The 26,889-nt window shown below is 41.3% G+C and overlaps 1 protein-coding gene across 1 annotated transcript; it reads left to right on the top strand.

Annotated features, from left to right (window-relative positions):
* Positions 1 to 1,685: 1,685 nt before the first annotated feature.
* On the top strand, positions 1,686 to 25,581 carry LOC134616709 (FERM domain-containing protein 7). The gene is made up of 12 exons (XM_063461668.1): positions 1,686 to 1,814; positions 15,891 to 15,995; positions 16,074 to 16,116; positions 16,244 to 16,322; positions 16,409 to 16,506; positions 17,089 to 17,203; positions 17,582 to 17,729; positions 18,128 to 18,223; positions 18,997 to 19,160; positions 23,672 to 23,740; positions 23,949 to 24,024; positions 24,349 to 25,581. The coding sequence occupies exons 1-12, from the start codon at positions 1,686 to 1,688 to the stop codon at positions 25,579 to 25,581; spliced, it is 2,355 nt and encodes a 784-aa protein (XP_063317738.1).
* Positions 25,582 to 26,889: the final 1,308 nt, after the last annotated feature.

Below are 26,889 nucleotides of genomic sequence, written 5' to 3'. Positions count from 1 at the left end.
CAGCCACCGTGAAATTCATATTATTCCCGTGAAGCGCACACACACACACACACACACACACACACACACACACACACACACACACACCATATATTGTCTCTGTATATACTGAACATGCCTGCATGTATAGATTTCATACTTCTGGATTATTTTACGTTTAGGCCGTCATGTTTTTGATGTTTTAACGTGTACATGAGTACTGTCCGATCTCTTCAAAGTTTATTTAATCTGTAACAGTGTATCCTGTTACAGTAGCTGATGATACCTAATGCACAAATAAATAAAAACTGCACCTGAAGGGTTTGAAATAAAGGTAGAAGTTGCAAATATTTTACTAAAAATGTGGTTTACAAGCATAAAATTTAAATATGTCCATAAAGTTTACTTTGGTAAATGTACTACTGATAGCTGTTGGTTGACTAGATGTACAATAAGCCATAAAAACACAACAGCACCTACTTTAACAGACTCATAAAGACATCTTAAAATTAATTTTATATTGAAACATTTTTCTTATTATATTCACACGTTTTGGCCTTTTTTAATCCAGTACATATTCACGTATGTGTATATGTATAGTGAATTATTATCTTTGATTCAGGTAACTACAGCATAAAAATTACACTTGTAATGTAGTGCATAGGTAGTAATGATGAACATGGATACATTCCTTAATATAAAAGAAAGATGAACGAAACAATTTCTGGTGCCTTGTTAGTCACATCAATAGGCCTACAGGATTTCTAACAGGTCTAAGAAGTAATCCTTGGCGACCACAGAAAACTTCTGCTATGAGTAAAGAGTAAGTATCCGTTAAGTATTCAGTAAATCAAATTGCCCCCTGTGTGCTCATATAATGATCTGTTGTACTGTTATAAAGTATTAGATCATTATTACGCATGCATTGATGCTTACTGCAAGTAGAGCTGTATTCTTTTGATGTGGCTGATGTGGAGCTAATTTATAAACTATTTTGTATTAAAACGTAAAAAAAAAAAACAGTGAGAACTCCTCATCAGTTACACAGTGACAGTGTCCCGTTGAGTCCCAGTAACTTGTTAAAAAGTATCAAATCACCACATTTCGTGCAAATGATGATATTTTTAGACTAAATAATCAACTTTTAAAATCACAATGTTAGAAGTCACTCTAAGCACTTCTTTTTAAGGTAAATGCAGTGAAATGCGAGTAAAGTTTGTTTATTAGGCGATTTTTACAGACACTCACAAAGCCTTGTGAGTGTAAAATAAATAAGAAATTGTCACAATCGCCAATAAAAAGACACAATAGATGGATGTAGATGAATATAAGTATGAGAAGGTGGGAGCTGTATTACTCCTCTAAAGTACAAGTACATTAAAGTGTGCTTAAGCGCAGTAATATTTGTGTGCAGTGAGTTTAATCCAGTGATTTCTCAGTGAATGAGAAGCTGGATGAGGTCTGGCTGTCTGGAGACAACGTCACCGTGCCATTGCGCATCCGGAGAGCGCGCGCTCCAGCGGTAGGAGCGAAGGGGAGGATGAACACGATCGTGGAGGTTTTGGTGTTGATGGTAATGGCGGGGAGCGCGTGAAGCCGTTTCTCGTGGGATTAACTCTCGTGGACATGGATTTAATGGACGATCGTAGTTGTTTTAGTTGTTACTTCTCCTGAGAGACGCAGACAAACAGAAAGGAGCGGGAGAGATGGGGGACCGACAGCGGCGGAGCGGGAGACTCGGGAACCTCACGACCAAGTCCGGGGTCTCCAAGGAGACCAAGCTCCGGTTGCGCGTGGTCTTCCTGGATGACAGCGAGCGCACGTTCGAAGTGGAGGTAAGCCCTTCACGGGGGGTAGTGAAAACATTCATATTTACTTTTCTGAGTGGATCCACATACAGCACGTGTCTCTCTTCAAAACAATATTATAAATGATCAAATGTGTCGAATATGCGTTTGGATATGAATATTATTTTCCCTGTTTTTATACAGCTTTCTGTCACTTTGTTTGCGACTTTCTTTCCCTCCTTCCTGAAAAAATAAAGAAATCAAAGAGGGGAAATCCACCACGGGCTCTGTTCAGACTGGATTCTTCTCCAACATTTACGCTTTAATATAATATTTAGGATTATTATCTGGGAGTACCTGGTCGTGCACTTCTCTGGTCTGACAGGGTTTAATCTGATGTTTAATATAAGTTAAACCTGCTTTATAGACACTATTTTAGGTTTTTATAGCGTGCTTTCTACAACAGAGAGTGTGTACTTGTACTAAAGTATTTATTTAGTTAGACTGCAAAACAGAAACTGACCATTTAAGCGCAAATGTACTTCACATTTTCAGAGTGTTCCTTATTCTTAGTCACCAACATCTGACACAAACCCCGTGTCTCTGATTATCTCTGTTGAACAATCAAAAACAGAAGAAGAGCGCTGCAAGTTATATTTTAATAAATAGCAGATGTGTGGTCAGTATACTGTAGCTAATACTACCATATTCCCATGTACTTATTTTTTCAGCTGGGTTTCAATCAGTGGCAAAACTGCAATCAAAGATACAAAAGCACAAGATTGCTGCACTCAATAATCAATTAATTTATCTATTACAGATAACCACAGACTGTATAAAAAGATGGAAAGAGTTTCGGGTCTGTCAATCTGGTCTTTAAGTGATGACGTATGAACCCTGCTTCCGGGTCCAAACTACTCTGAGTTTATTAACCCTTTAAAGCCGGTCGGAGCGGGTACGCTCCGTTTTGCGTAACTATTTTTAAATCCCGGTAGCACTGCAACCACGTAAGCTAGCGCAATAATTTTTTTTGCATATGAAACCGGAGGAGTTGTACTTACATCTTATGCCATCAGCTTGTTCTAGGTCACGGTTTCCTTCCACATATAGCTTTGCAAAAACTGCATAAAAAGCACTTGCAGCAACAAAAACATAATATTCCAGAAACACGCTTTGCCGATCCGATCAGCTGTTCGTAACACTTCCTACGTCCATCAGCGCGAACTATCGCATGTCCGCCATGACATGCCCGAAACCGGAAGTGACATCATTTTGCGGAAATAGTAGTAGTAGTAGTTTTTTTTTTACCATCAGGGCCTTATGAGCCTATACTTGTGCTTTTAAAAGTTATGTTTGACTTTATGACTTTCTGTGTCGTTTCTGGGATGCTTAGGACTCATATTGCACTGCTGGAAATAGTTTATTTTGATGCATATGCTGTTTTTTTGCAAATTTGCATTATAATATTTATTTTCGTTTTTCCTGCAGTATATGAAAATTGGTGTATTTCAAAAATAAAACTATGAAGACACTTAAAATAAATTTCCTGTGGTGGGAAACTAGTTTGTAAATACAAAAAAGTTGCACAGTTTTGAGGGATAAGCCTCTTAAATTTCTCTAACTAGGAATATATGTTAAAAAAACAAAAACGATTTTCAATTTTTTTGTAGTTTATTGCACTTTTTTGCAATTTATGTAATTATTATGCACTTAATGCATACATATTATTAAAATTTGAGCTATAATGGTTGTATTGATGTATATCAACTTGAAATGCTCCCAAAAATGGCACTACAGCATGTAAAAATATAATATAAGCTCTGGTGGACTTGGTTCTATGGTAGGTCTTAAAGGGTTAAGGCTGTTGTGTTTTTAACACGTTTTAATGCTTTGTATCTTGTTCTATTTAATCTGAACAAGCACCTTTAAAAAGTCAGTGATCACTGTCGGCCTCTCTCTGTGAATATTACCACTATTCATTTTAGAGCTCAGTTTTTAAAACCTTACAATGAAACTACAGCCCGGCCCATGCAGCTGTATATTAATGACTAACCTCATATTGTGGATGGATTATTCCAGTTGTTCTCCTGACTGAAGTTTGGTCCGTTTACATGCAATTACATTTGTCCCTGGCAGCTTTCACAGCTTTTTTGACATAAAAGAAATGATGGATTACATGATATGGAGAACACACAGGAGATACATGTGTGTTATGTCCTTTCCTGCTTGCACTTACATAACACCGTTTTACCTTAGTGGCTCACAAAGAGAACTACAATGTGAGATGCTTGCCTACTAACATTAGCAACTTGAGTTTTAGTGTCATATCCAAGTGCAGTTTAGCACAGGTGAGGAGAACAATCAAAACCTCTCCCACCTGAGTTACTGCCACTCTTGACTCTCTCTCTCTGTGTTAGTTTGTCCAATAAAATAGGGAAAAAGATGAAATAGGGAAAAACTCTCAAGCTTTCTGACAACACTGGTGAAGCTGTAACAGTTGATTGTTTGTCTTGTAGGTGCTGTTTAGCGGCAGAAAAGTGTTTGTGAAGGCAGGTTTGTGTAGATTTGTGCAGAAATTTCAGAGTTTATTAGCAATGTGTGAATTGTTAGGACTGTTCTCCCCCCTAAAAACTGAAATTAATGCATTAACGAGGCTCAAACCCCAGTTTCTTCATTGGAAATGGTGTGTATGAGCCACCTCCTGTCTAAACTTTCATTCTTTAAAAAATGGAAAAGCTCCAAAATGCCTTTTCAGAAACTCTTACGTGGGCTGTTTCACATGGTAGGCACAAATGAGAGAAATTGTCTTTAAATATTAGTATTAGTCATCACAGTGACTAATACTGCCATTACTAATACAGTTTAATTTTCACTCAGCATTAAATATACTGATGCAGTCTTTTGCAACATAATGACAGGCAGAAGTCAGTTAAAAAATACCCTGTAACCTGATTTAAAAAAAAAAAAAAGTTTCATTACAGTTGTAGGTGCTTCAGGATTGCTGAACAGCATCCTACAGGAAGTGCTTCCAAATCCGCTGTTTGCGTCAGATTCTCCCAGTGTCCCTCCATGATCGTCTCATCAACAGCGTGATATGTAGTCAATGTCACCAGCAGCCCTCAATGGAAGAGTTGATTAGGAAGCGACTGCAATGGTTTGGCCACATCTGCTGCATAAGCAACCATCGCCTGCCATATCACCTTTTGATGCAGCAGCACCCCGCCCACTGGAGAATCAAGCATGACGTGCCTAAGAAGACTTGGATCAAGCAAATTGAAGACGATTTTAAACAATGACGTCTAACCCTCGAGCAAGCAAATGTGAAGGCAAGAGACCACAAGGCCTGGGAATGCATCATTGACCAAGATGGAAACCCTACGGCACCCACAGCAATGTATTGGCTTCGTGGACAACCTCCCCTGCCAACCACCAGCTAGGGACAAAAGAAGAAGAAGAAAGATAGCCTGTACTGTTTGCATTCATACTTGTGCATTGATGTACCTGATCTGCCATCAGGATTGCCTGAGCTGTTCATGTTGTACTTGGAGCTGATAAATGTTGAATGACAGCTGATTTTACTGTCACAGCAAACAGAAGACTTCAGAATCACCCCAGGCCAATAAGCGTGTTATTAGAGCTACGGAAACCAGAAAAATGGCACATGTCAACATTGTCAGAGAACTAGCTATTCGATTAGCGATGTTGGCGAGCTACTTTACAGTTACCATGATATATATTTCAACATCAAATCTATGCTGTGGGTGTGCTGGAAGTTGATAGGTACCTACCTAGAAATGTTACTATATGTCAAATTGGCGCACTTTGATTGGTCTTTTAAGTGCTCCCGTTTACTCCTATGCATTTCTGGCTGTTCTTGGACTCATTTTTCTCATTTACTAGAAGAGAGAAACTTCACTGCCAGCATGTGTTTTGGCAGTGAAATAGCCGTACAGCAGAGGAACACCATCCTGAGGGATAAAAGCAGGCCACAGCATCAGGCTCTTACATATGCAGATGCATATACATATATGCAATGCAGTATCATCACTGTGCTAGCATGTTTCCAATGTTCGCATGTCAACAATTCCAGCTAGAGACACATATAGCCATTTGGGGTTGCATCAGGAAGGGGATCTTTCATGAAACGCTGCCTGATCTATCTGACATTATCAAGTGATACCAAGCAGAAATATCACAGTTGTTAACATCTGCATTGCTAAAAGTTATTGGAAAAAGTTTTGTGGTTGTATGTACAGTGTGTCTCTGAACACCTCCCAAAACCTGAATGTTGTTACCAGCTTCATAAGTCATGTGGCTGTAAGCACATCCACCACAAAGTAATGTCAGAGAGTTAAACTTAGATGGAAAATTCAATTTAATTTTATTTAACCTCCTAGGACCTGGCGTCCACATATGTGGACATCACATTTTGGGTTATTTAGACTAAAATACTCAATTTAGCTCTACAAGGGCCTGATATCCACTTACGAGGACATTATACTGCTACTGTTCTATCAACATTTTAAACGAATATCGTCATATGTGGCTCTTATTTTTCTTAGAAACAAAAATAAGGTAAAAAAAAATAAATCTGGTAATTCTTTGTTTTTACATTCATCGGGCCCCAATATGCCCAAATATCAAAAAGAAATTAAAAATGCATGCCGTGGAAGAGTTCGGGTCTTAGGAGGTTAAAATCACAACAACAGTCACTTCTTGGTGACTTAATTAAGTCTGTCTAAAGAAAGATGTTTGTTTTTTTCAATGGGCCAAGCAGCTACAGATGTTTACCAGCTGTGTGAGGTGTAAACACTCTGCTGTCTATGAACAGCCATGTGCTGCTCTACTATCCAGGTCAGAAAAAGCAGACCAACGGGCCTCATTTTCAACATGGTAACGTCGCCTGCGAGGCAGTATTGCAATCTAAAAAGAATCTGTGTGTGAGTGTGAGTGTGTTTGTGAGTGTGTGTGTGAGTGTGTGTGCATGGCTTGCAGTATTGTGCTAGCAAAGGAGCTCCATTTTCCATGCCCATGCTTTCTTCCCTGTCAGTTTCCCAGCAGCCTCCGGGACATTAACAGTGTCTGTACAAGAGGAAAGAGAGCTGAAGGAAAAGGCATGGATGGACAGAATAGGGCAAAAATAAAATGTGATAAATTTAGTAAACACCCTGATCAGGCATAACATTACAACCACCTGCCTAATATTGTTTCGGTCCCCCTCTGTACTCCTGTGGGGTCTTTACCTTATGATATAAAGAACCTAGAGGTGACTATAGTTGGGATTTAGTGTGATATGAATAAAATTTAATTTAGCTTAATTTTGCTGCCAAAACATCCCTGACTCACTGAGGCATGGACTCCACTAGACCCTTGAAGACATGCTGTGCTATCTGGCATCAAGATGTTAGCAACAGATCCAGATCCTTAAGTCCTGTAAGCTGTGAGGTGGGGCCTCCGTGGAACGGACTTTTTTGTCCAGCACATCCCACAGATGCTTGATTAAGATCTGGGCAACTTCAAGGCCAAGTCAACACCTCAGACTCATTGTTGTGGTCCTCAAACCATTCCTGAACCATTTCTGTGCAGTCCCAAAAAGTTATTTCTGTGCATCTGGACGTAGCGTTTTCAGTGGGAGAAACGTTTCGTCACTCTTCCAAGTGACTTCTTCAGTCTCAGCTGACTGCAGGTTTCCCCAATCTTATAAACAGTACATTTGCATAATGACTGAAACCAGCCCACTGAAGGAACAATGGGCTGGGAGGTCAGTTCCTTGATCATTAATATGCAAATTCTCATGACCATTGATCAACAACCACTGATCAAGGCTCATTGATCAAAGATCACTGATCAATGGTCATGAGTACCATTCACAGAGAGTTGGGGAATGGCTGCAATCACAGCATTGTAAGATGGCGAAAGATGTACCCTTGGGCCCCCTCCTCGATTCAGAGATGGTCTTTCCCTTTTCACATAAATGGCCTCCTTGACTCCCTGTCCAGGATGTGTACATCCTCATCCTTGAAAGAGTGTCCACTGGCCTGTAGGTGTAAATAGACTGCAGAGTCCGGGCCTGACGAGGTAGCTCTTCTGTGTTGTGCCATCCGCTTCGCCAGAGGTTGTTTGGTTTCCCTGATGTATAAATCCTGGCAATCCTCCCGGCACTTAACAGCGTACACTACATTACTCTGTGTTGGGGGACCCGATCCTTGGGGCGGACCAGTTTTTGGCGCAGTGTGTTTTGGGGTTTGAAAGCCACAGAGACCCGGTGTTTAGAAAAAATGCGTCTCAACTGTTCCGATACTCCTGACACATATGGGATCACTACAGGTTTTCACTTAGGCAGCGGTTGTCCTTCTCTCCTGGATCGGCTGGAGCTTTCTTTAGGTGTCTTTCCAGCTTTGACAAAAGTCCAGCTGGGATAACCACATTTACTCAGGGCCTTCTTGATGTGCCGTTCTTCTGCCTCCCTGGCCGCTGTGTCAGTGGGGATGGTGTTCGCTCTGTGTTGTAGCGTCCTGATGACACCCAGTTTGTGCTCCAGTGGATGATGAGAGTCAAACCTTAGATACTGATCCGTATGTGTAGGTTTACGGTACACGTCAGCTTTTAGATGTCCCCCATTACTGATGGAAATCTCACAGTCTAAGAAGGCTAACCTGCCACTTTTCATATCCTTCCTGGTGAATTTGATGTGTTGGTCCACCAAGTTAATGTGATCTGTGAATTGTGGTACGTCCTGAGATTTGATTTTCACCCAGGTGTCATCCACATATCTGAACCAATGGCTTGGTGGTGTTCCAGGGTAGGATAGCAAAGCCCTCTTTTCCACTTCTTCCATGTACAAATTGGTCACAGTGGGTGAAACTGGGGAGCCCATGGCACACCCATGTTTCTGCCTGTAGAACTAACCCTTGTATGTGAAGTAGGTGGAATGAAGACACAGTTCCAAAAGCAAACACACTTGGTCGATGCTGAAAGTGGTCCTGTTGCTGAGGTTGGGGTCATCCTGTAATCTCTTACGGACTACCTCCAACGCTTCTCTGACTGGGATGCAAGTGAAGAGAGATGTAACGTCGTACGAGACCATGGTTTCATCTGCCTCCATAATGACATCTCTCACCTTCTCAACAAAATCCAGGGTGTTCTGGATGTGGTGTTCAGAGCTGCCCACCAGCAGGTTGAGGATCGAAGCCAGAAACTTGGAGATGTTATAGGTGACCGAGTTGATCATACAGACAATCGGTCTTAAAGGTGCACCTTGTTTATGTATCTTCGGTAAACCATACAGACTTGGTGTAGATTCCCCTGGGTATAGCCTGTGGTATGAGGTCCGGTCAATAGCCTTGTCTTGTTCTAACTTGTTCTAACAGTCTATCACCCTCTTCCTGAAACTACTTACTGGGTCTCATTTCAGGGGCTCATAAGTATTTTCGTCACTGAGCAGTGATAGTCTTTCTGGTTTAGCGAAACAGTGCACCTACCCTTGTCTGCCGGAAGGATGATAATGTTGTTGTCATTACTAAGTGATCTGACTGCCTTCCTCTCCTCCATGCTGATGTTGGATGCTGAGGGTTTTGCATTGCTGAGACAGGCCAAAACTTTCGTCCGTAGTTGCTCTGCTTCCACGTCTGCAATACTGTTGTTTCGAATTGCTGTGCAGATGAACAGAATCAACCTTTTGGGATTTTTAGGTTTGTTCTCACTGAGTGAAACTAACAGAAGCTCTGACACTTCTATTAGCTCAAGAAGTTTCACATGTACAGTGGAGAAAACAAGTCTGTATTTTTGTGTGAACATCCTTTTTTTAAAAAAAAAGATTACCTTCAACTGTTAAAAACACAATATGTGGTGTATTTCTTTTGTTAACAGGGTGAATTCATGTAATCCTAACAAATCTTTTAGGTAGTGTTTAATTTATTCTGTTTCAACAGGAAGAACTGAATATGTTACTCATCATAGCTTCATGGTACACAAATACACAATACTGTTTGTCTGCTACAGTCTGCTGAATAATTATGGCAGCACCTTGTGGATGTTTAGCAAAGCTCGTAGTAGCTAATCGGTAAAATGTTAGACATGTTCTGTCATGCTGAATTTTTCCCTGATGTGCACGGTTCAGTCTCTCAGGTTATTTTTTCTTAACCTTCAGATTAGTTTATCAAAGCTGTGACACCAAGACTGAGGTGAGTCTGTTGACTAAAACAGAGAACTGTGAAGCATCACTGGACCATGACACCAATTTCTATATTCGGTTTATGAACAACTTATGAATAAAGCTTACACGCATGAGTTTCCTCTGGAGTCTCTGGTTTCAGTCCAAAGCTTTTCAGGTTAACTGGTTTGGGTCAATGACTGAGTTTTAATTTGTATCATTTTTGCTACATCTGGCAACTTTGTTCCCTCTGGTGCATGAAATACTGATCCCTGGTGGATTTTCTGTGAACTGCATGTGTCCGATTCACAAAAGTTAAATAAATAAAATGATGTAAAAGAATAATAAGAAATAGAAATAAACAGCAATAATGCAAGTACTATATATTAGGGTAGAATTAAGTCCAAATATATAGTACAATTAGATGTACATAGTCATACTAAGGTAGGACATACAGATTGTACAGGTGTTATTATATAAAACTGTATTATATTGTGTACATCACAGTTCAGTAATCAGGCAGTGATTCAGTAGCCCGATGGTCTGTACAACCGCACATGTTGAAAAATAACACTTAACCAATATGTTGAAATTTAAAAGTGTCCGTACGTGATGAGCTGGACATGTTCAGTGTTACTGCTACCTCGCAATGTGTCATGACACCTATGCCAAAGGTAACTTTGTGCATGTCTTTGAGATTTGACAAAACTGCATTTGTTCCTCTGGAACCAGCTGGAACAAGCTAACACTCCACTGCTGTATGCAATGAAGGCCCTTCACTAGTCAAACAGACACGTGTAAGCTTGTGCAGATATCATTAATGAAACTTGCTGTTTTGCTGTTTTCTGCTTTGAATTCACATCCAAAGTTGCACATCGCTCACTTTTTCCTCTGTTCTGCTCTGCTGGAAACTAACTGCTCTGCTGATCTGTGGGCGGCTGTTTGCTTCCAGTAATTATCAGTTAGGCCTCTTCTTCTCTCTATAATCAGTTACAGCTGCCATGTCCTTCGTCATCCTCCCTCTCCCCTAATAACCTTTCTCCTTCCCTCATGACAAGTTAATGAGGGACGTCCAGTGACCCCCCGACAGGGCACTAAACACCAGCTATAAGACAGCGAAGGCTAAAAAAAAGCAAAAACGTGTCACTGCAGTAAGTGAACACCACACAAACACCAGAGACAGGTTCAGCGCTCCATGTGGGCACACACTACTACTTTGATTTAATCCTGAATTAAATTTAAGACACAGGGTCTTCAAAGTAGATAAACTATAAGGCAGTACTTTTACATGTTTGTAGTGTCCTTTGTATTTTTGTCTAATGTGGTTAAAGTGACCTATTCTTCTGATCTGACTCTTGGACTCTACTAGAAAAGCTTTGCATGATTCAGAGTTCAAAATAATCATGACGATGTGGGAGATGCACCTGACTTTACATTTTCCAGTGTGGCTTGACGCCCCAACCTCGCTTTAACTAGACTTTCTTCTGATTGGCTGCCCCTTAAATACAAAATACCTAAATAACAAGTGATTAAAATTTTAAAATATTTGGTTATATAAGATTGTGACAAGATTGAATAAATATCAGTTTGTAGAAAATAACAAAAGGGGGGGGAAAAAGGAAAAACAGAGGAAATATAACTGTTAGTTTAAAGGACAGAAATGGAGGTAAAAACAGGACATATCAAAAATAATCACCCAGTCTCAAAGTGATTTAATTTCTGGCTGGAGTCACAAACTTCATATGGATGTAGGGGGTCACACCAATTAGGTTGGTGTGCAAACAAAAGTAGTAGCAGAAACTCTTAAACATTGTAATTTAACAACAAACATTAAAGGAAAGATGCACAGCTTATATACACTGCGTTCCAAATTATTATGCAAATTGTGTTTAAGTGTCATAAAGAGTAAATAAGTTGTTTTTCAATTAAACTCATGGATGGAATTGTGTCTCAGGACTCTTTGTATCACTGAAATCAATCTCGGACACCTATGATCATTAGTTTGCCAGGTGAGCCCAATTAAAGGAAAAACTACTAAAGAAAGATGTTCCACATTATGAAGCAGACCACCATTTTCAAGCAATATAGGAAAGAAAAAGGATCTCTCTGCTGCTGAAAAGCGTGAAATAGTTGAATGCCTTGGACACGTAATGAAAACCTTAGATATTTCACCAAAATTTAAGCGTGATCACCATAATGTTAAGAGATCTGTGGCTGAGTCAGAGCACACATGGATTTGTGCAGATAAAGGCACAATGATGAAGGTTTTTGCCAGACAAATACATCAGATTATGAGAGCAGCTGCTAAAAGGCCATTACAAAGCAGCACACACATATTTGAAGCTGCTGGTGCCTCTGGAGCCCTGCGAACATCAAGGTGTAGGATCCTCCAGAGACTTGCAGTTGTGCATAAACCTTCTATTCGGCCACCCCTAACCAACGCTCAAAAGCAGAAACGGCTGCAGTGGGCCCAGAACTACACGAAGACTAATTTTCAAACAGTATTGGTCACTGATGAGTGCAGTGCAACCCTGGATGGTCCAGATGGATGCAGTGGTGGATGGTTGATGGACGGCCACCATGTCCCAACAAGGCTGCGTCGTCAGCAAGGAGGTGGTGGAGTCATGTTTTGAGCCAGAATCACAGGGAGAGAGCTGGTCGGCCCCTTTAGGGTCCCTGAAGGTGTGAAAATGACCTCTGCAAAGTATGTGGAGTTTCTGACTGACCACTTTCTTCCATGGTAGAAAGAGAAGAACTGTGCCTTCTGCAACACAACCATCTTCATGCAAGACAATGCACCATCTCATGCTACATGGAAGACCTCTGCATCATTGTCTGCTATCGACATAAAAGCAGAGGAACTCATGATGTGGCCCCCATTCTTCCCTGACTTCAATCCTATTGAGAACCTTTGGAGCGTCCTCAAGCAAAAAAATATGAGGGTGGGAGGCAGTTCACATCCAAACAGCAGCTCTGGGAGGCTATTCTAACATCCTGCAAAGACATTCAAGTAGAAACTTTCCAAAAACTTACAAGTTCCATGGATGCAAGAATTGTAAAACTGCTATCAAATAAGGGGTCCTATGTTAATATGTAACTTGACCTGTTAAGATGTTTTTGATTAAAATAGCTTTTGATTTCAGTAAAATTGATCTACTAATGCTGCAAATTCAACAAATGACCATTTTAAATTCTCTACAACCTATAAAATCTTTTGAAACTCTGTGTGCATAATAATTTGGAACAGTGAATTTTAAGTTTTTTATTTTTGAAAAACATACTGTTTTCATTGGGAGTTTTGTTCAGTAACATTTGAATTATACTCTATTGGTTGATGACTCGACAATTATGCCAACTGTCATTTGAATCGACTATTTCGGAAAAATAGAGAAAAATATAATTTGCATAATAATTTGGAACGCGGTGTACAACTATATATCTAATCTGTTATAATCTGTTATAATCTGTTCAAGCCTCATAGTGCAGGAATATGAGGTGAGGCACACACTGAGGGCAGTGAACCCCAGGAAGGCCGCCGGACCAGATGGGGTAACCACAAGGGTCCTAAAAGAGTGTGCAGACCAGCTGGCTGGGGTCTTCACTAAGATCTTCAACACTTCACTGTCCCAGTCCTGCATCCCGCCGTGCCTAAAGTCAGCCACAGTTGTCCCACTGCCAAAGCGTACTAACATTAGAAGCCTCAACGACTACCGACCAGTTGCTCTAACACCTGTTATAATGAAGTGCTTCGAGAAACTGGTCCGACGTCACATCATGTCCTGCCTGCAACCCACACTCGACCCGCTCCAGTTCGCATACAGAGCTAACAGATCAACTGAAGATGCCATTGCTACAACGCTCCACACCACCATCTCTCACCTGGAAGTGCAGGGCCGTTACGCCAGGCTGCTCTTTGTTGACTTTAGCTCTGCTTTCAATACGATACTCCCGGACAGACTAATAGTTAAACTGCTGGAAATCGGACTTCCTTCTACCACCTGCCGCTGGATCAGAGACTTCCTCTCAGACCGTGTACAGAGAGTTAGAGTGGGGCCTCATCTTTCCTCAGCCCTCAGCCTTAACACCGGCTCTCCACAAGGCTGTGTACTGAGTCCCCTACTGTACACTCTGTACACACATGACTGTGTTAGTACCCACCCAGACAACGCAGTCATCAAGTTTGCAGATGGAGCTCTAACACCTCTGCGGTTTTAAAGAAGGCCCAACAGCGTCTCCACTTTCTGAGAATCCTCAGAAAAATGGACCTGAAGAAGGAGCTGCTGACCGTCTTCTACCGCTGCTCCACTGAAAGTGTGCTGACATATTGCATCAGTGTATGGTTCTCCAGCTGCACCACAGCACACAGAAAGGCACTCCAGAGGTTCATCAATATGGCCCAAAAAATCATTGGACATCCTCTTCCCTCCCTGAAGGACCTGTACAGCACTCGCTGTCTCAAGAGGGCACGCAGCATCCTACGGGACGGTACACACCCAGGACACCGGGTGTTTAAGCTGCTGCCGTCTGGCAGGAGGTTCAGGCTGCTGAGGTCCCGAACAAATAGACTCAAGGACAGCTTTTACAACAGGGCAATAGCCCTAATCAATGCAAATAGCTGACCTGACTGGCTACCTACCTGGACTTTTTGGGAGGGGAGGTAACAATGGTAAAAACAGTAACAATAATAATATTTATATTTATAACAAGGCGCAATAATAATTAATGTGCAATAATAACAGTGTGCAATACAAATACACTTATTCTTCTTTTTTATTATTAAGTTATTATACTGTGTTGTGTTGTTTGTGTTGCGTTGTGATGTGTCGTATCGTGTCGTGTTGTGTTATATGTAGTGCCGATGTAGGACAGTTTTCCAATTTCATTGTACTATTGTACTATGTATGACTGTGCAATGACAATAAAGAGTTATCTTATCTTATCTTATTTCCCCTTAAATGGAGCCATGTTTGTAAGGGAAATACATTTGTGAGTTGAGCAGCAGAGTTGAGTATGCGGGTTTTGTCCATGAAAAACTTGCCAGATCTTCTCTGCCAAGGCCAAACAATTTATTCTTGAGTCTTGTTTGGTTTAATTTAATGGATTGGATAATTGAAGTCTGAAGAAACAAGACATAGCAACAGTTTACAGTCTATTCATTGAATAAATGGACCTCAGTACCATGTGGAAGAACCATACACAGCCTGGTACCTCCTCCTCATGCTGGTCACCAGCTCGTTCACACACTGCTGTGGGATGGCATCCCATTCATCAGCCAGCATTTGTCACAAATCAGCCTGTATAGTTGTGTTTTTGGCATTGGCAGAGAAGATTTGGCTTTAGTCAAGAAGCTTTGTTACAACAAAGCAAACCAACCAAACACAAATGTGCTTACTTTCCCCCTTAGGTTTATATATCTATACATATCTGCCAGTATACTGAGTTCCCAAAGACCCAGAAAATCATTGGAATCCAGAGTCAGGGACATTAGTTGAAATACACCATTTTTACAGCTTTGTAACCCTGATGACAAAAGAAATGTGTGAGACTTCATGTGAAAGGCAACACCTTCTAGTATTTGAAAATGTGCCTAACCTAATCTTAACCTTTCGCCTGACGTGTTCGCCATTAGGAGGTTAAGTAAGACGAGCAATGAAGGTCTCAGTTTCCATGGATACAGTTCAAAATTTTCTGCCGTTGTCCTCTGTCATGCCTCAACTTTTTCTATCTGTTGTCTTTTAATCATTTAATGTCCCCTATGCATATCTTCCACAGATTAATTAAATATGAAAGGAAAAAAATGGCCATGATTATGCAAACTCTCATTAAGCAAAGTATTAGTGGATAAAGTAACTGAGCTGTAGCACATTTTTCTGGGCTCCCAGGAGCACTCCCGGACTTTAGTTTTAAGAACGTCTCAATTAAAAAGTCCTATTATCCTTCTCACTTTAATTCTCTCCCATTCTTTCTTCCAGCAAAAGGTTTTAGGTGGCGACTTCTACAACAAAGTGTGCGGTCATCTGAAACTGCTGGAGAAGGAGTACTTTGGCCTGGAGTTCAGACACCACAGTGGCAATTATGTAAGAAACACTGGATCACACAGATATGCACAGATCAGTGCGGGAGGTTTTTATTGTCTTAACAAGTTTCTGTTGCAGGTTTGGTTGGAGCTGCTGAAACCTTTGGTCAAACAGATCAAATGTAAGTCATATCTGGCCTAAGATTAGTGCTCTGACTTCATATTTCCTTCAAATATTTCCAGATCTCAGCGTCTCCATCTGCACCATTGTCCTGCATCTATAATCTCTTTTCTTTTCCCCTCTGTCAGACACCAATGATTTATTCTTCAGGTTTATAGTCAAATTTTTTCCACCAGATCCTGGACAACTCAAGAGAGGCCTCACCAGGTAAAGTCTGAGCATAGATGAGATATATGTTCAGCATAAGTGAAATGCCACAGTAGGTGTACTCATACTGTTTTGTGTGTGCACAGGTATCTTTTTGCCTTACAGATCAAGCAGGACTTGTCTAATGGCAGTCTGACCTGTAATGACAACAGTGCCGCCCTGCTGGTCTCTCACATACTGCAGTGTAAGCATCAAAGTGCAGCACATCGTGTAATTATCAAAAATACTGGCATAAAACTCACCTGAAACTTAGTAAGTTACGTTAGTTGGACCTCCTTTTACTTTCACAGCTGCTGTAATTGTTTTTGCAGCAGATTCAGAAAAGTACTGGAAACGTTCCTCAGACATTTTGGTCCATGTTGACATGATCACACAGACACAGGTGCTCATCTCAAAGGTGCTCAGATTCAGATCTGGTGACTGTGCAGCACGTTTGAGTACATTGAACTCATTGTCATGTTCAAGAAACCAGATTGAGATGAAGCAGCCATCAGAGGATAGGCATAGGCAATGGCATTCAAGCAATGCTGAGCTGTTTAAATGTGTATCTTAACAAAATATCCCAGTACAATTACACCGGCACCACCAGTCTGACCTGCTGAGACAAGGCAGAACAGATCCATTCTGCCTTGTTGTTTTCACCAAATTCTGACCCTACCGTCAGAATATTGTAGCAGAAACTGAGCCTGAGCCTATACTGCAATTAAATGTTTAAAACGCAGAGAAACTAAATATGTGTTTGCATGCATATGCATTTGTGCTACAGCAGAGATAGGGGACTATGATGAGGAGCTGGACTGCCAGCATTTGGAGATGAAGCACTATGTTCCCAACCAGGAATATCTGGACCACAAGATCATTAAGTTTCACAAGAAACACAGGTATGAAGTGAAGCAGAAGACACTGGTGCTCTGTAGTATGCGGACAGTTTTGTCAAACTAGTGTTAATTTTGACCAGAGAGAAAGGGCAAAGTATTAACTGGACATAGGACTGTGCCTCTTTCCCCCATCCCATCCAATAGGTTCTTAAAAAAAACTATAGATTTTAAAATGTGATAGTTTTCCAACCAAAATGCCACTTTTGAAACATATGTTTGACGTGTTGTTTGAGTCTAACTGGGAGATATTTTTTGGGGAATAGCAGAAGTGACTGCTGGGTCAATTTGGCAGCAAAACAACAGCAATGTATCCAACTCTCCATAAATCAGTGGTTTAGGTTTATATGGATTGTAATTGTGATTATTTGTCTCTGTCCATAGAGGACTCTCTCCAGCAAACTCCGACATCCAGCTGCTGGAGGTGGCGAGGAAGCTGGACATGTACGGAATCAGGCCTTACCCTGCCTATGATGGGGAGGGAATGAGGATCAATCTGGCTGTCACACACTCTGGAGTGCTAGTCTTTCAGGTGTGTCCACTTCCTTATAAAAGGACAAATATTTTCATTTTTTTCCATCAGAAAAATTTCCTCTTCTATTAAGCTAGGAGTTGCTGTTTTAGCATAAAAAAGTTGGTTTGTGTGAAGTTACAACACAATAAATTTAATGGATCTAATAAACTAACAATCATTCATTGTATGCGAGATCAAACAAGATATTAGAGATGTGTAGAGATAAAACCTGAGGACACCGGTGATTCTTTTTAGTTTTTATAGTACCAATAAAAGTTTACAATTTCCATGTGCATTTCTCAAAAAACAACTAATAGGTTTTGGAGAGGAACACTGTTTGAGGCTAAATATGTGTGCAGATGCTACACTACACATTACATATAATCTCTCGTTATTTTTTTCTTGTGTTTTTCCAGGGAAACACAAAAATCAACACATTCAGCTGGGCAAAGATCCGCAAGCTAAGCTTCAAACGCAAGCATTTCCTCATCAAACTACATGATAAAGTTGGGGTGAGAAACTGATCCAGTTTGGGCCACACGGTTTTGCTTTTTGTCCTATTAAGATTTATTTTTGAGGGGTGTACCCTGCCTCCCACCCTAAGACAGCTAGGATTGGCTCCAGCTCCCCCGCAACCCTGAAAAAGGATAAGGGGAAGCGGATGGATGGATGGATGGGTGGGGTTTTTTTGGCCGTTATTCAACAGCCAAGCTGTTAAGAGTAGAAAAGAAAGGGGGGGGGGGGTAGACATGTAGAAATGAGCCATGGACCAGACTCGATCCTGGACATCTGCATTTCAGCCATATGGCATGTGGTCACCTGCTCAACCAGTTAGCTAAACTGGCACACCTACCATTAGTATTTAGTCTGGAATAATGAGTGAGTTTATGATGTCTCACTCCCCTGTGAGTGAACAGGGGACTCTTGTTATGTATACATGAAAAATGGGCAGGTACAAATATTTAAGAGATCTTTGGAAGGAATAAAACATTCTGGCCAAAAGAGTAAGGCTTTTGTGGAGATCTCCTGGCCAGTAGTTCTAAGTACTTGCGAACAGCATGCAAATAGGCAATGTAAAGATCAAATCTGATCCATAGCAGCTACCAAGTTACTAATGGAAAGGTTCTATAGCTAGAGCACTGGTGCCAGTTCCCACAGAGCACCCTATGGGAGCTTTTAAGTTCTCCGATAGAAGACTTTTGGGGACTTGAAGTGCAGACAGCATGCTATACAGAGGTGGTCGTAAATATTTGACTCATCATCGTCTTATTTCATGTCCATCCAGCCCTCGTGTAAGGATACACTAGAGTTCGCCATGGCCAGCCGTGATGTGTGTAAATCATTCTGGAAGATGTGTGTGGAGTACCATGCTTTCTTCAGGCTGGCTGAGGAACCAAAGGTCATACACAAAACTCTGCTATCATGTAAAGGCTCCAGCTTCAGATACAGGTAAAATGCAGACAAGTGCACATAATGCTATAATAATGCTATAATCTGAAGGTGCATTCAGGCTTTTGTATAATACATATATATATATTAATCATCTTTTGCCCAAAATCAAAGTCACTTACTTATTTCCAGTGTCTACTATGCATGAATTGTTCTCCAACCATCTATTGCAGGGGTCGGCAACCTTTCTGATGGCGAGTGCCATCTAAAATTTCTTCAGAAGTCAATGTGCCATATGATTGCATTAGCAATACATTTAATAACACTCTATATTAATAGTTACACACTATATAGAACAACTTTATAGAATTATATTTGTTCACAGATGTTGGCAGCTATCAGCAAATAGTTATCAGCTATTTTGAAACAAAAAAAAGACTTTTTATCCATAACAGCAAATGAACTGTACAACAGAAAATGCAAATGCTATTTATGTTCTCCTCACAACAATGATAAGAAAAATAAACTGGCATGTTTGTTAATACAGGGATACACATGTTAATGTGATCTCTGGTCTCCCACTCAGAGACACAGGTCTCCGAGTGTCCAGCATTCAGACGGCTACCTGAGGGCACTCTTCATGTGAGAGAAAATCTGCTCACACAGATATGTAGAGCCAAATACTGTCAATAAGGCCTCTGCAATGTTCTGAAGACAGTTAAACTTCTCAGGTAGTGATGTCCAGCAGGTGAAAATGCAAGCTCCATGAACACGCACAGCTGTGGATACCAGCTGCGTCTGTAGTTCTGCAAACTTTGACCCCCACAGAGTCGAGCTTTTCAGTTCAATCAGCTGCATTTCGATGTCCTCTGTGTCCAGCCAGTTAATGCGACACAAATCCAGCTGCTCATTGAAGCTTTCTGGTTTGATCAGAAAACATTGGTCCATACGCCTGAAAGTCCCGAAAACACATTGTGAATTCTGTCTCGAGTCTACGGATGTATCCGTGTATTTCCGTGGTGCTGATGCTGCGCTGAGCGGACAGCTCCTGAAGCATTTGAAGTGTCAGAATGTGGAAATTTCAACATCACTTGAAAAAACTGCCAGCTAGCAACGTCCCTCTCACCGGTGGGCGAGTTATTTTTAGCCAATTACAAATTGAATCTGGTAGTTGGGGTTGTTAGCTAAGATACCGTCATTAAGAAGCAGCACAACTAATGTGTCTATGCGAGCTAATTTGCGATGTGCACCGCTGGCGCAGCCATTTATTTTTTAATGCACCTTCTCAGATTAATTCACTGTGTGTCGTGCCCAGGGCTGGACTGGGACAAAAAAATCGGCCCGGGCTTTTTGACTAGAGACCGGCCCACCAGGTATTACAGGAAAAGCCATAAAGCCTTTGAATGAAAGCAAACGCTGTCGTGACAGTGATGTACGCTGTCTTGTTGGTATATTTATGATTTCTATACATTGTACATCAGATAAAAACTTTGGTTGTAAGATTCAGATAATTATTTATTAAAAGCGAAACATTTTAAATGAGAATAAGAAAGAAAAGTATTTCTTTGTGCCCCCCTCTCCCTGTTAATGCCCTACCTGGCCCCCTGGCAACACTTTGCTAGACCCGCCCCTGCACAGTTACCAGCTGTCAGCTACTTAGAAAAGGATCCTGGTGTTATTTGTCTCTCAGAAACAGTTCATAACTTCCCTTCAACTCATTCATGTCACCTAAAAGGTAAACCTGTTTCTCCATCACCTGTTCAGCTCTGATGATTCAGTAAGGACATCTCCTGGTTTCATCTTCATGTTTCCCTCTCACCACATATCCAAACCGACATCATGACCAGCAGCTTTTACAGCTGTGGCTCCAGCAAACATCAGCTGATACTAGAAAGTAATATTAAATAAATTCTAACAACAGCTGATCAAGCTTAAACGTGCTGCTGTTGTTTAGCGCTACATCCGCCGGTTTCCTCTTTCTGGCGCAAAGTGGGTGATAAACAAACAAGCGAGAAAAGCCGATCAGCTGATCATTGATCAGTTTCATGATTGAAGTAGCAACAGGAGAGGGAGGGGAGAGAATGAGAGAAGAAGATGCAGCTGTGCAGCGTAAAGACAGAATAAATCCAGCTTTGCCTCTTTTTCCATTCTAGCTGAAGTACGGGACAAACATGTTCATTTTCAGCTCAATACGAAATGCGTAATATTTTCTCTGAATACAGGACGATTTCGTTTTTCACGGTGGCACGGTGGTTAGCACTGTTGCTGCACATGTTACACCCTGAAAAGGGGCTGAAAAGGGGATAAGTCAATGACAACGCTTAGACACGATGCTTCTCTTTCAGCAGCTTCATTGCGAATGATTCAGAAATATAAACATACATACAAAAGTATTAAACATCTTAACAACGATGTACAGTCTCTGTTAGTTGTAAGACAATATATCTCAAGACCGTTTTCTTTCCTTTCCTTTAAGTTACAGGTTAAATTGAATGTAAGAATTTACAAAAAGAGCTTATGAATCAATAAACAAACTTAGATCATTGAACTTAAATGTACAGAGAATAAACAAAATATTCATATAAAAATACTAATAGGCATTTGTCCCTTCACACAAAATAAACATGTTCTTCGCCCAGATCAAATGCAAAATGCACACAATGCTGTAGGTTTCATACACAGTCTGGCACGATAGTGCTCCATGCTAGCCACCAACAGAGCGCTTAGCTTAGCTTGCTGCTTATAGCTTATCCTAACAACACAGTTAACACAAATCATCTAAATATTCCTAGTATCCTCTTGGTACATTTGGAAACACGGTCAGTACAGCTCAACACACATATTTGTAAAGTTCAAAAGCAGAATTGCTCAATTATTACCTGAAAAGGGGATAAGTCAATGACAATGCTCAGACACGATGCTTCTCTTTCAGCAGCTTCATTGCGAATGAGGCATCGTGGCCAGAGCTCCCCCTTCCGGCGACGGCAGGCATAACTAATCAATCATGATCACTAAATCACATGGATTATTCCCCAGGCTCGACAAGTAGATCACAGATTGAATTTTACACAGGTTGTAGTCACATTAAGGATTGTTATCCAGTTGAACATAGTCATGAACTCTTTTAACTGTTTTGTGTTACATTACATCTCTTTGATTGGACTTCTTTTACCTTTGTTTATACATTTACATATTTGAAAGAAATTAAATAATACATTGAGTAACTTTTAACCATTATGAACTTCATCTAATAATCAATCTATCACACACAGCAAGAAGGTCCTGAGTTCAATTCCACCATCAGACCAGGGTCTTTCTGTGTGGAGTTTGCATGTTCTCCCCGTGTTTGCGTGGGTTCCCTCCGGGTACTCCGCCTTTCTCCCACAGTCCAAAGACATGCAGTTAGTGGGGATAGGTTAATTGGTTAATTCAAATTGTCCATAGGTGTGAATGCGGGAGTGAATATGAGCGTGAATGGTTGGCTGTCCCTGTGTGTTAGCCCTGCGACAGACTGGCGACCTGTCCAGGGTGTACCCCGCCTCTCGCCCTATGACAGCTGGGATAGGCTCCAGCACCCCCCCGACCCTGAAAAGGATAAGCGGAAGCGAATGGATGGATGGTTGGCAACTCTACTAACTAACCTTATGAATAAAATAAAGTTCACTATCAGTAACATCATAGCACCCACCCAGCTGTATAGAAACTCCGTCATGCTAGCTAGTACGCAGTACGAGTTATTGTAACTGACTGTAAAAAGTCAGCACAACGAAAATAAACTACACCTAAACTTGGTTTATATCTGACCCAGATAGACTGCAGGTCATAACTTCTTACCTGAAGTTCAGTTCACCCGATACTAGGACCGGTGGCCGCCTTGGGTCTCTCCTCCTCCTGCCTCCCCTTTCCCTCATACACCTGCTGGCCTCTGTGGAAGCTCCGCCATAGCCACAACCAAACAACTGAGTTATTTTTACACATCTGCTAGCATCTGGCCAATCCACCACCTTTCATTGTTTATACCGTTACAAAAAAAAAAAAAAAAAAAAATAGAAATCATCGGCCCATAAAAACGAAAAATCTCCATCGGCCATTGGGCAAATTGCCCGGTATGCCCGATGCCCAGTCCAGCTATGGTCGTGCCATCACTTAACCCTTGCGTGCCAGCTGTGGCACGCGTGCCCAGGGTTGCCGACTCCTGATCTATTGGCACATCATCTGGATTTAAGCTTGTACACAAATATTTTGACTCACAAAACTTTTTACTTACCTATCCTTGTAGTGTTTGAATAAACCATCCAAACAGCTTATCCAAAAGACAGATCATGTCGTGGTGATCGGTCTGTCCACAACTCACAAGAATCCCTACTCCCTACTGATAGTATTGGTTAGAACTGAACCAAACTGTGCTCAAAGTCATTTGCTGATTTATAGGCAAAAACCTGAAAACTATGATGGACTGTGAGCGGTTTGTTTGGTTTTTTTACCCTTTTCGACTGATGAATATTCAGACTCTTTGTTTTCAGTCAGGTGTGGTAGTGTGTCCATCTAATGTTAGTAATGTTGTTTGGCAGTGGTCGGACCCAGAAGCAGCTGCTGGAGTGTCTGGGATCAGGGGAGAAGAAGCCTTCGCACTTTGAAAAGTGAGAGAGAGATTTTATTGATGCTTCAATTTCCTTTTCATAAGCAAGAAACTTATGAAAGGGAGCTTGAAGTACTTGAAACGGCAACATATTTTATTAAGCCATCTTATGAAAAGTCAAAGGATCAATAACAGAGGAATCTTTTGTGATCAATTTTTATAGTCTGTGTATAACATCTGTTATTTTATTCCTCTCTCTGTCTGTCCAGGATGTACAGTCAGACAGACTGTGACCCCAGACAATGTCGATCTTCTCCTGATCTCCTCACAGATGTCTCCAAACAGGTAATAAATATGACTGTTCAGTCTTTAAAACTATTACTTGACACACAACGCATATTCATGTCTGACAAAATTAAAACAGCTACTGTTCTATTATCTATTTTTAATGATTTTGTTTAATTAACTTGAAGATCTTTGGGTTTTTAGAAATTTCATTACATGTTCTTGGGCTGTTTTTTCTTATTTTTTACAGTTCTCTGATATTATCTAGTACATACATACTCTGATATCATATTAGCCAATTAATTAATGGTAGCATAATCAAAATATTGTTCAGTCCTAACAAGAAATAAAAACAACTCAAGTGTTCGTGCCTTTTCTTCTCAGGTGTATGAACATTCCCACCCATTCCCACGCTCAAGTCGTGCTCTGGCAATACACAGCCAGGATCAGTTGGATCCGCATCATCGAGACAATGATATTGAAATCAACGAAAGAGGGGCTAAACGCAGCCATTCATGTGTTGAGGTCAGCCAGAGGCCTCGCCTCCTCTCCCAAGTCACTCCTCTTTCTCCATCTGTCCACCAGACAACGCCGCCTTCACCCTCACCGAAGACGAGATCTGCTTCGATATCTGTAGTAGATGACGCAAGGGGGGTACGAATCGGGACACAGCGCCAAGCCCAGCGGTTAGCTGGTGTCTATGGAAACCGATCTAGACGTCGACCCAACCCCCAGCCACATCCAGATGCAGGACAGCAGCTGGTCCTTCTCTACCCTAACAGCCCTGCCTACCAGTATCATCCTGTCCTCCCATCGTTCCCATTAGCTGGCTCCTTGCCACTTAACCGACATCCCTACTTGTCGGAATTTGTTGCTGTTTCCTCACTGGAACGAATTCCACATACAAGACGGCGGGATTATGTGACAATGGATGGCATAACACGGCCATCTTTTTACCCAATGTGTCACGATTCGCCATCTAGTTCACCAATCAGGAGAAACCTCCGCTCCAGTGGTTCAGGTGGGCTGGGATTGGCCAGAATGCACCAACCAGGAAGCAATGGTGCAAGACTCAGGGGCGTTGGACATACAGAGGCAGGTCATTACAGCGATGACTCCAACTTCCTTCCTGGACTGCCTCGCCGTGTAGCCAGCCAACCTGATGTCAAATTAAACCTCTCGAGGAGTTCAAACACTGCCTTTAACCCTGCTTCTGAGTTTCGCCCTCTTGGTTACTACCCCCACCTGACGCGCCCCTCCAGACCCACCTACCTCCCACTAAACTCTTCCCCTCTGCCTGAACGCCCCAGTTCACTATGTATGATTGGCAGCACTGCGGGAAGCTACAGCGACTCAGACCCGGAGGTTTTCTATCCATACTACTGCCCTGCCCCTCAGGTGGGCAAGATGGTACGGTCCGCTGGACTAGCGAGGATGAGGTTTTCATCGGGGAGTCTCCAACTTGATGAGGAGGAAGAGGGGGAGGAGGAAGAAAGGGAGCATGCAACAGCAAAAGAAACTGCAAAGAAGGAGCCAGAGGGTGAAGAGGAGAAGAAAGAAAAGAGTGACGGAGAGGATACAAAAGGAGCGGCAAAGGTTACTGAAGTGACGCTGTAGAAAAAGATTAAAACATTACAGCGATTCATGATCACAGTCAAAACTGGAAGGATAATTTAAAATAGCACATCCTCTGAAGACTGTAGATAACACGATAAATGTATTAGATAAGAAGTGTGTCGTTTTGAGGTGCACTGGCAGATGAAATGTATTTTTTTGCCTTCTTCAAGTGAAAACCTCAGATTTTGAAAAGGGGCTACTGTTTTAGTGGCTATTTTATAGGTGCAAGCTTACAAAAACAAGTAAATAAATAACAATAATAATAATAATAATAATAATAATAATAATTAGTATTTTAGAAATTAAAGATGTTTGACAAATTAAAGCAGCCAACAATTTAAATTTTTTGTTAAGGTGTTTGAGCCACTACAACATTAATTCTTCAAACATTCCTTTACCAGAGGGGTATGGGCACCATTTTTCTTAAAGATTTTCCCTCATTTCATGTCTTGATGATGGTCATCAAATGGAGACACATTGGTCTCCTGAAGATGTTAATTTTAGTTGCGATCTGGTGACTGTGAAGTTCATAGGCTACTCCTTAAGCCGTGTTAACGATAAGGTAGGCCCATATATACGTGGAGGCACTGTCATCCTGAAATAGATCACTCACATCTCATACAACTGGTCAACCAGAACAACTTTTTATTGGTTTTCATTTTTCGTTCCCTCTAAGGCAGGGGTGGGCCATTAATTTTTCCAAGGGACTACATGAGAAACTGGGACTGTTGTGCAGGGCTGCATCAATTAAGCTTATTGGTGTGGCCATCCAAAAAAGTCCAAGTTTCTAACGTGGTCCCTTGGAAAAAGGAAACCGCAAAATACCCCAAATGTCTTAATAGAGCCAATGGGTCCTCACTCTAAGGGCCGAGCATTCTAGGCTGTGCTTTTCTCTTGATGTCTTTAATGTGTGTCATTTATGCAGTCTCTCACTTATTGACAGTATGGTTAAGGATGACTCACCAGAACGTATCACTTTTCCACATTTCTGCAGACCAGTGCCTATGTTGCTTTTTTGCTTTGTAACCCCTTTCATTGAAGCACTCTATAGCTATGTGCAGTACATGTGTGAAAAGCATACCTAGGTTGAGAAAAAAAAAAAGTGGATGAAGCAACTGTGACGTTAGCTTTTCGGCCACTGTTACACTAGTTTTTGGAGCCAGAATTTACCATATTTGGACAAGTTATCAGTTGCTGGTAAAAAAGGAGAGTGTTTGGTCACAACCCCCCTGAAATCTTGGTAGATAAAGAAAATCTGTATTCCCCAATTTACTGTGCAGTGGATGCCAAGTGAGAGTCGCTAAATGA

This window comes from Pelmatolapia mariae, linkage group LG3_W, assembly GCF_036321145.2.
Source record: "Pelmatolapia mariae isolate MD_Pm_ZW linkage group LG3_W, Pm_UMD_F_2, whole genome shotgun sequence".
Taxonomy (NCBI): domain Eukaryota; kingdom Metazoa; phylum Chordata; class Actinopteri; order Cichliformes; family Cichlidae; genus Pelmatolapia; species Pelmatolapia mariae.
Note: the sequence above shows the minus strand (reverse complement) of the source record. Positions and strands in the feature narration are given on the sequence as shown.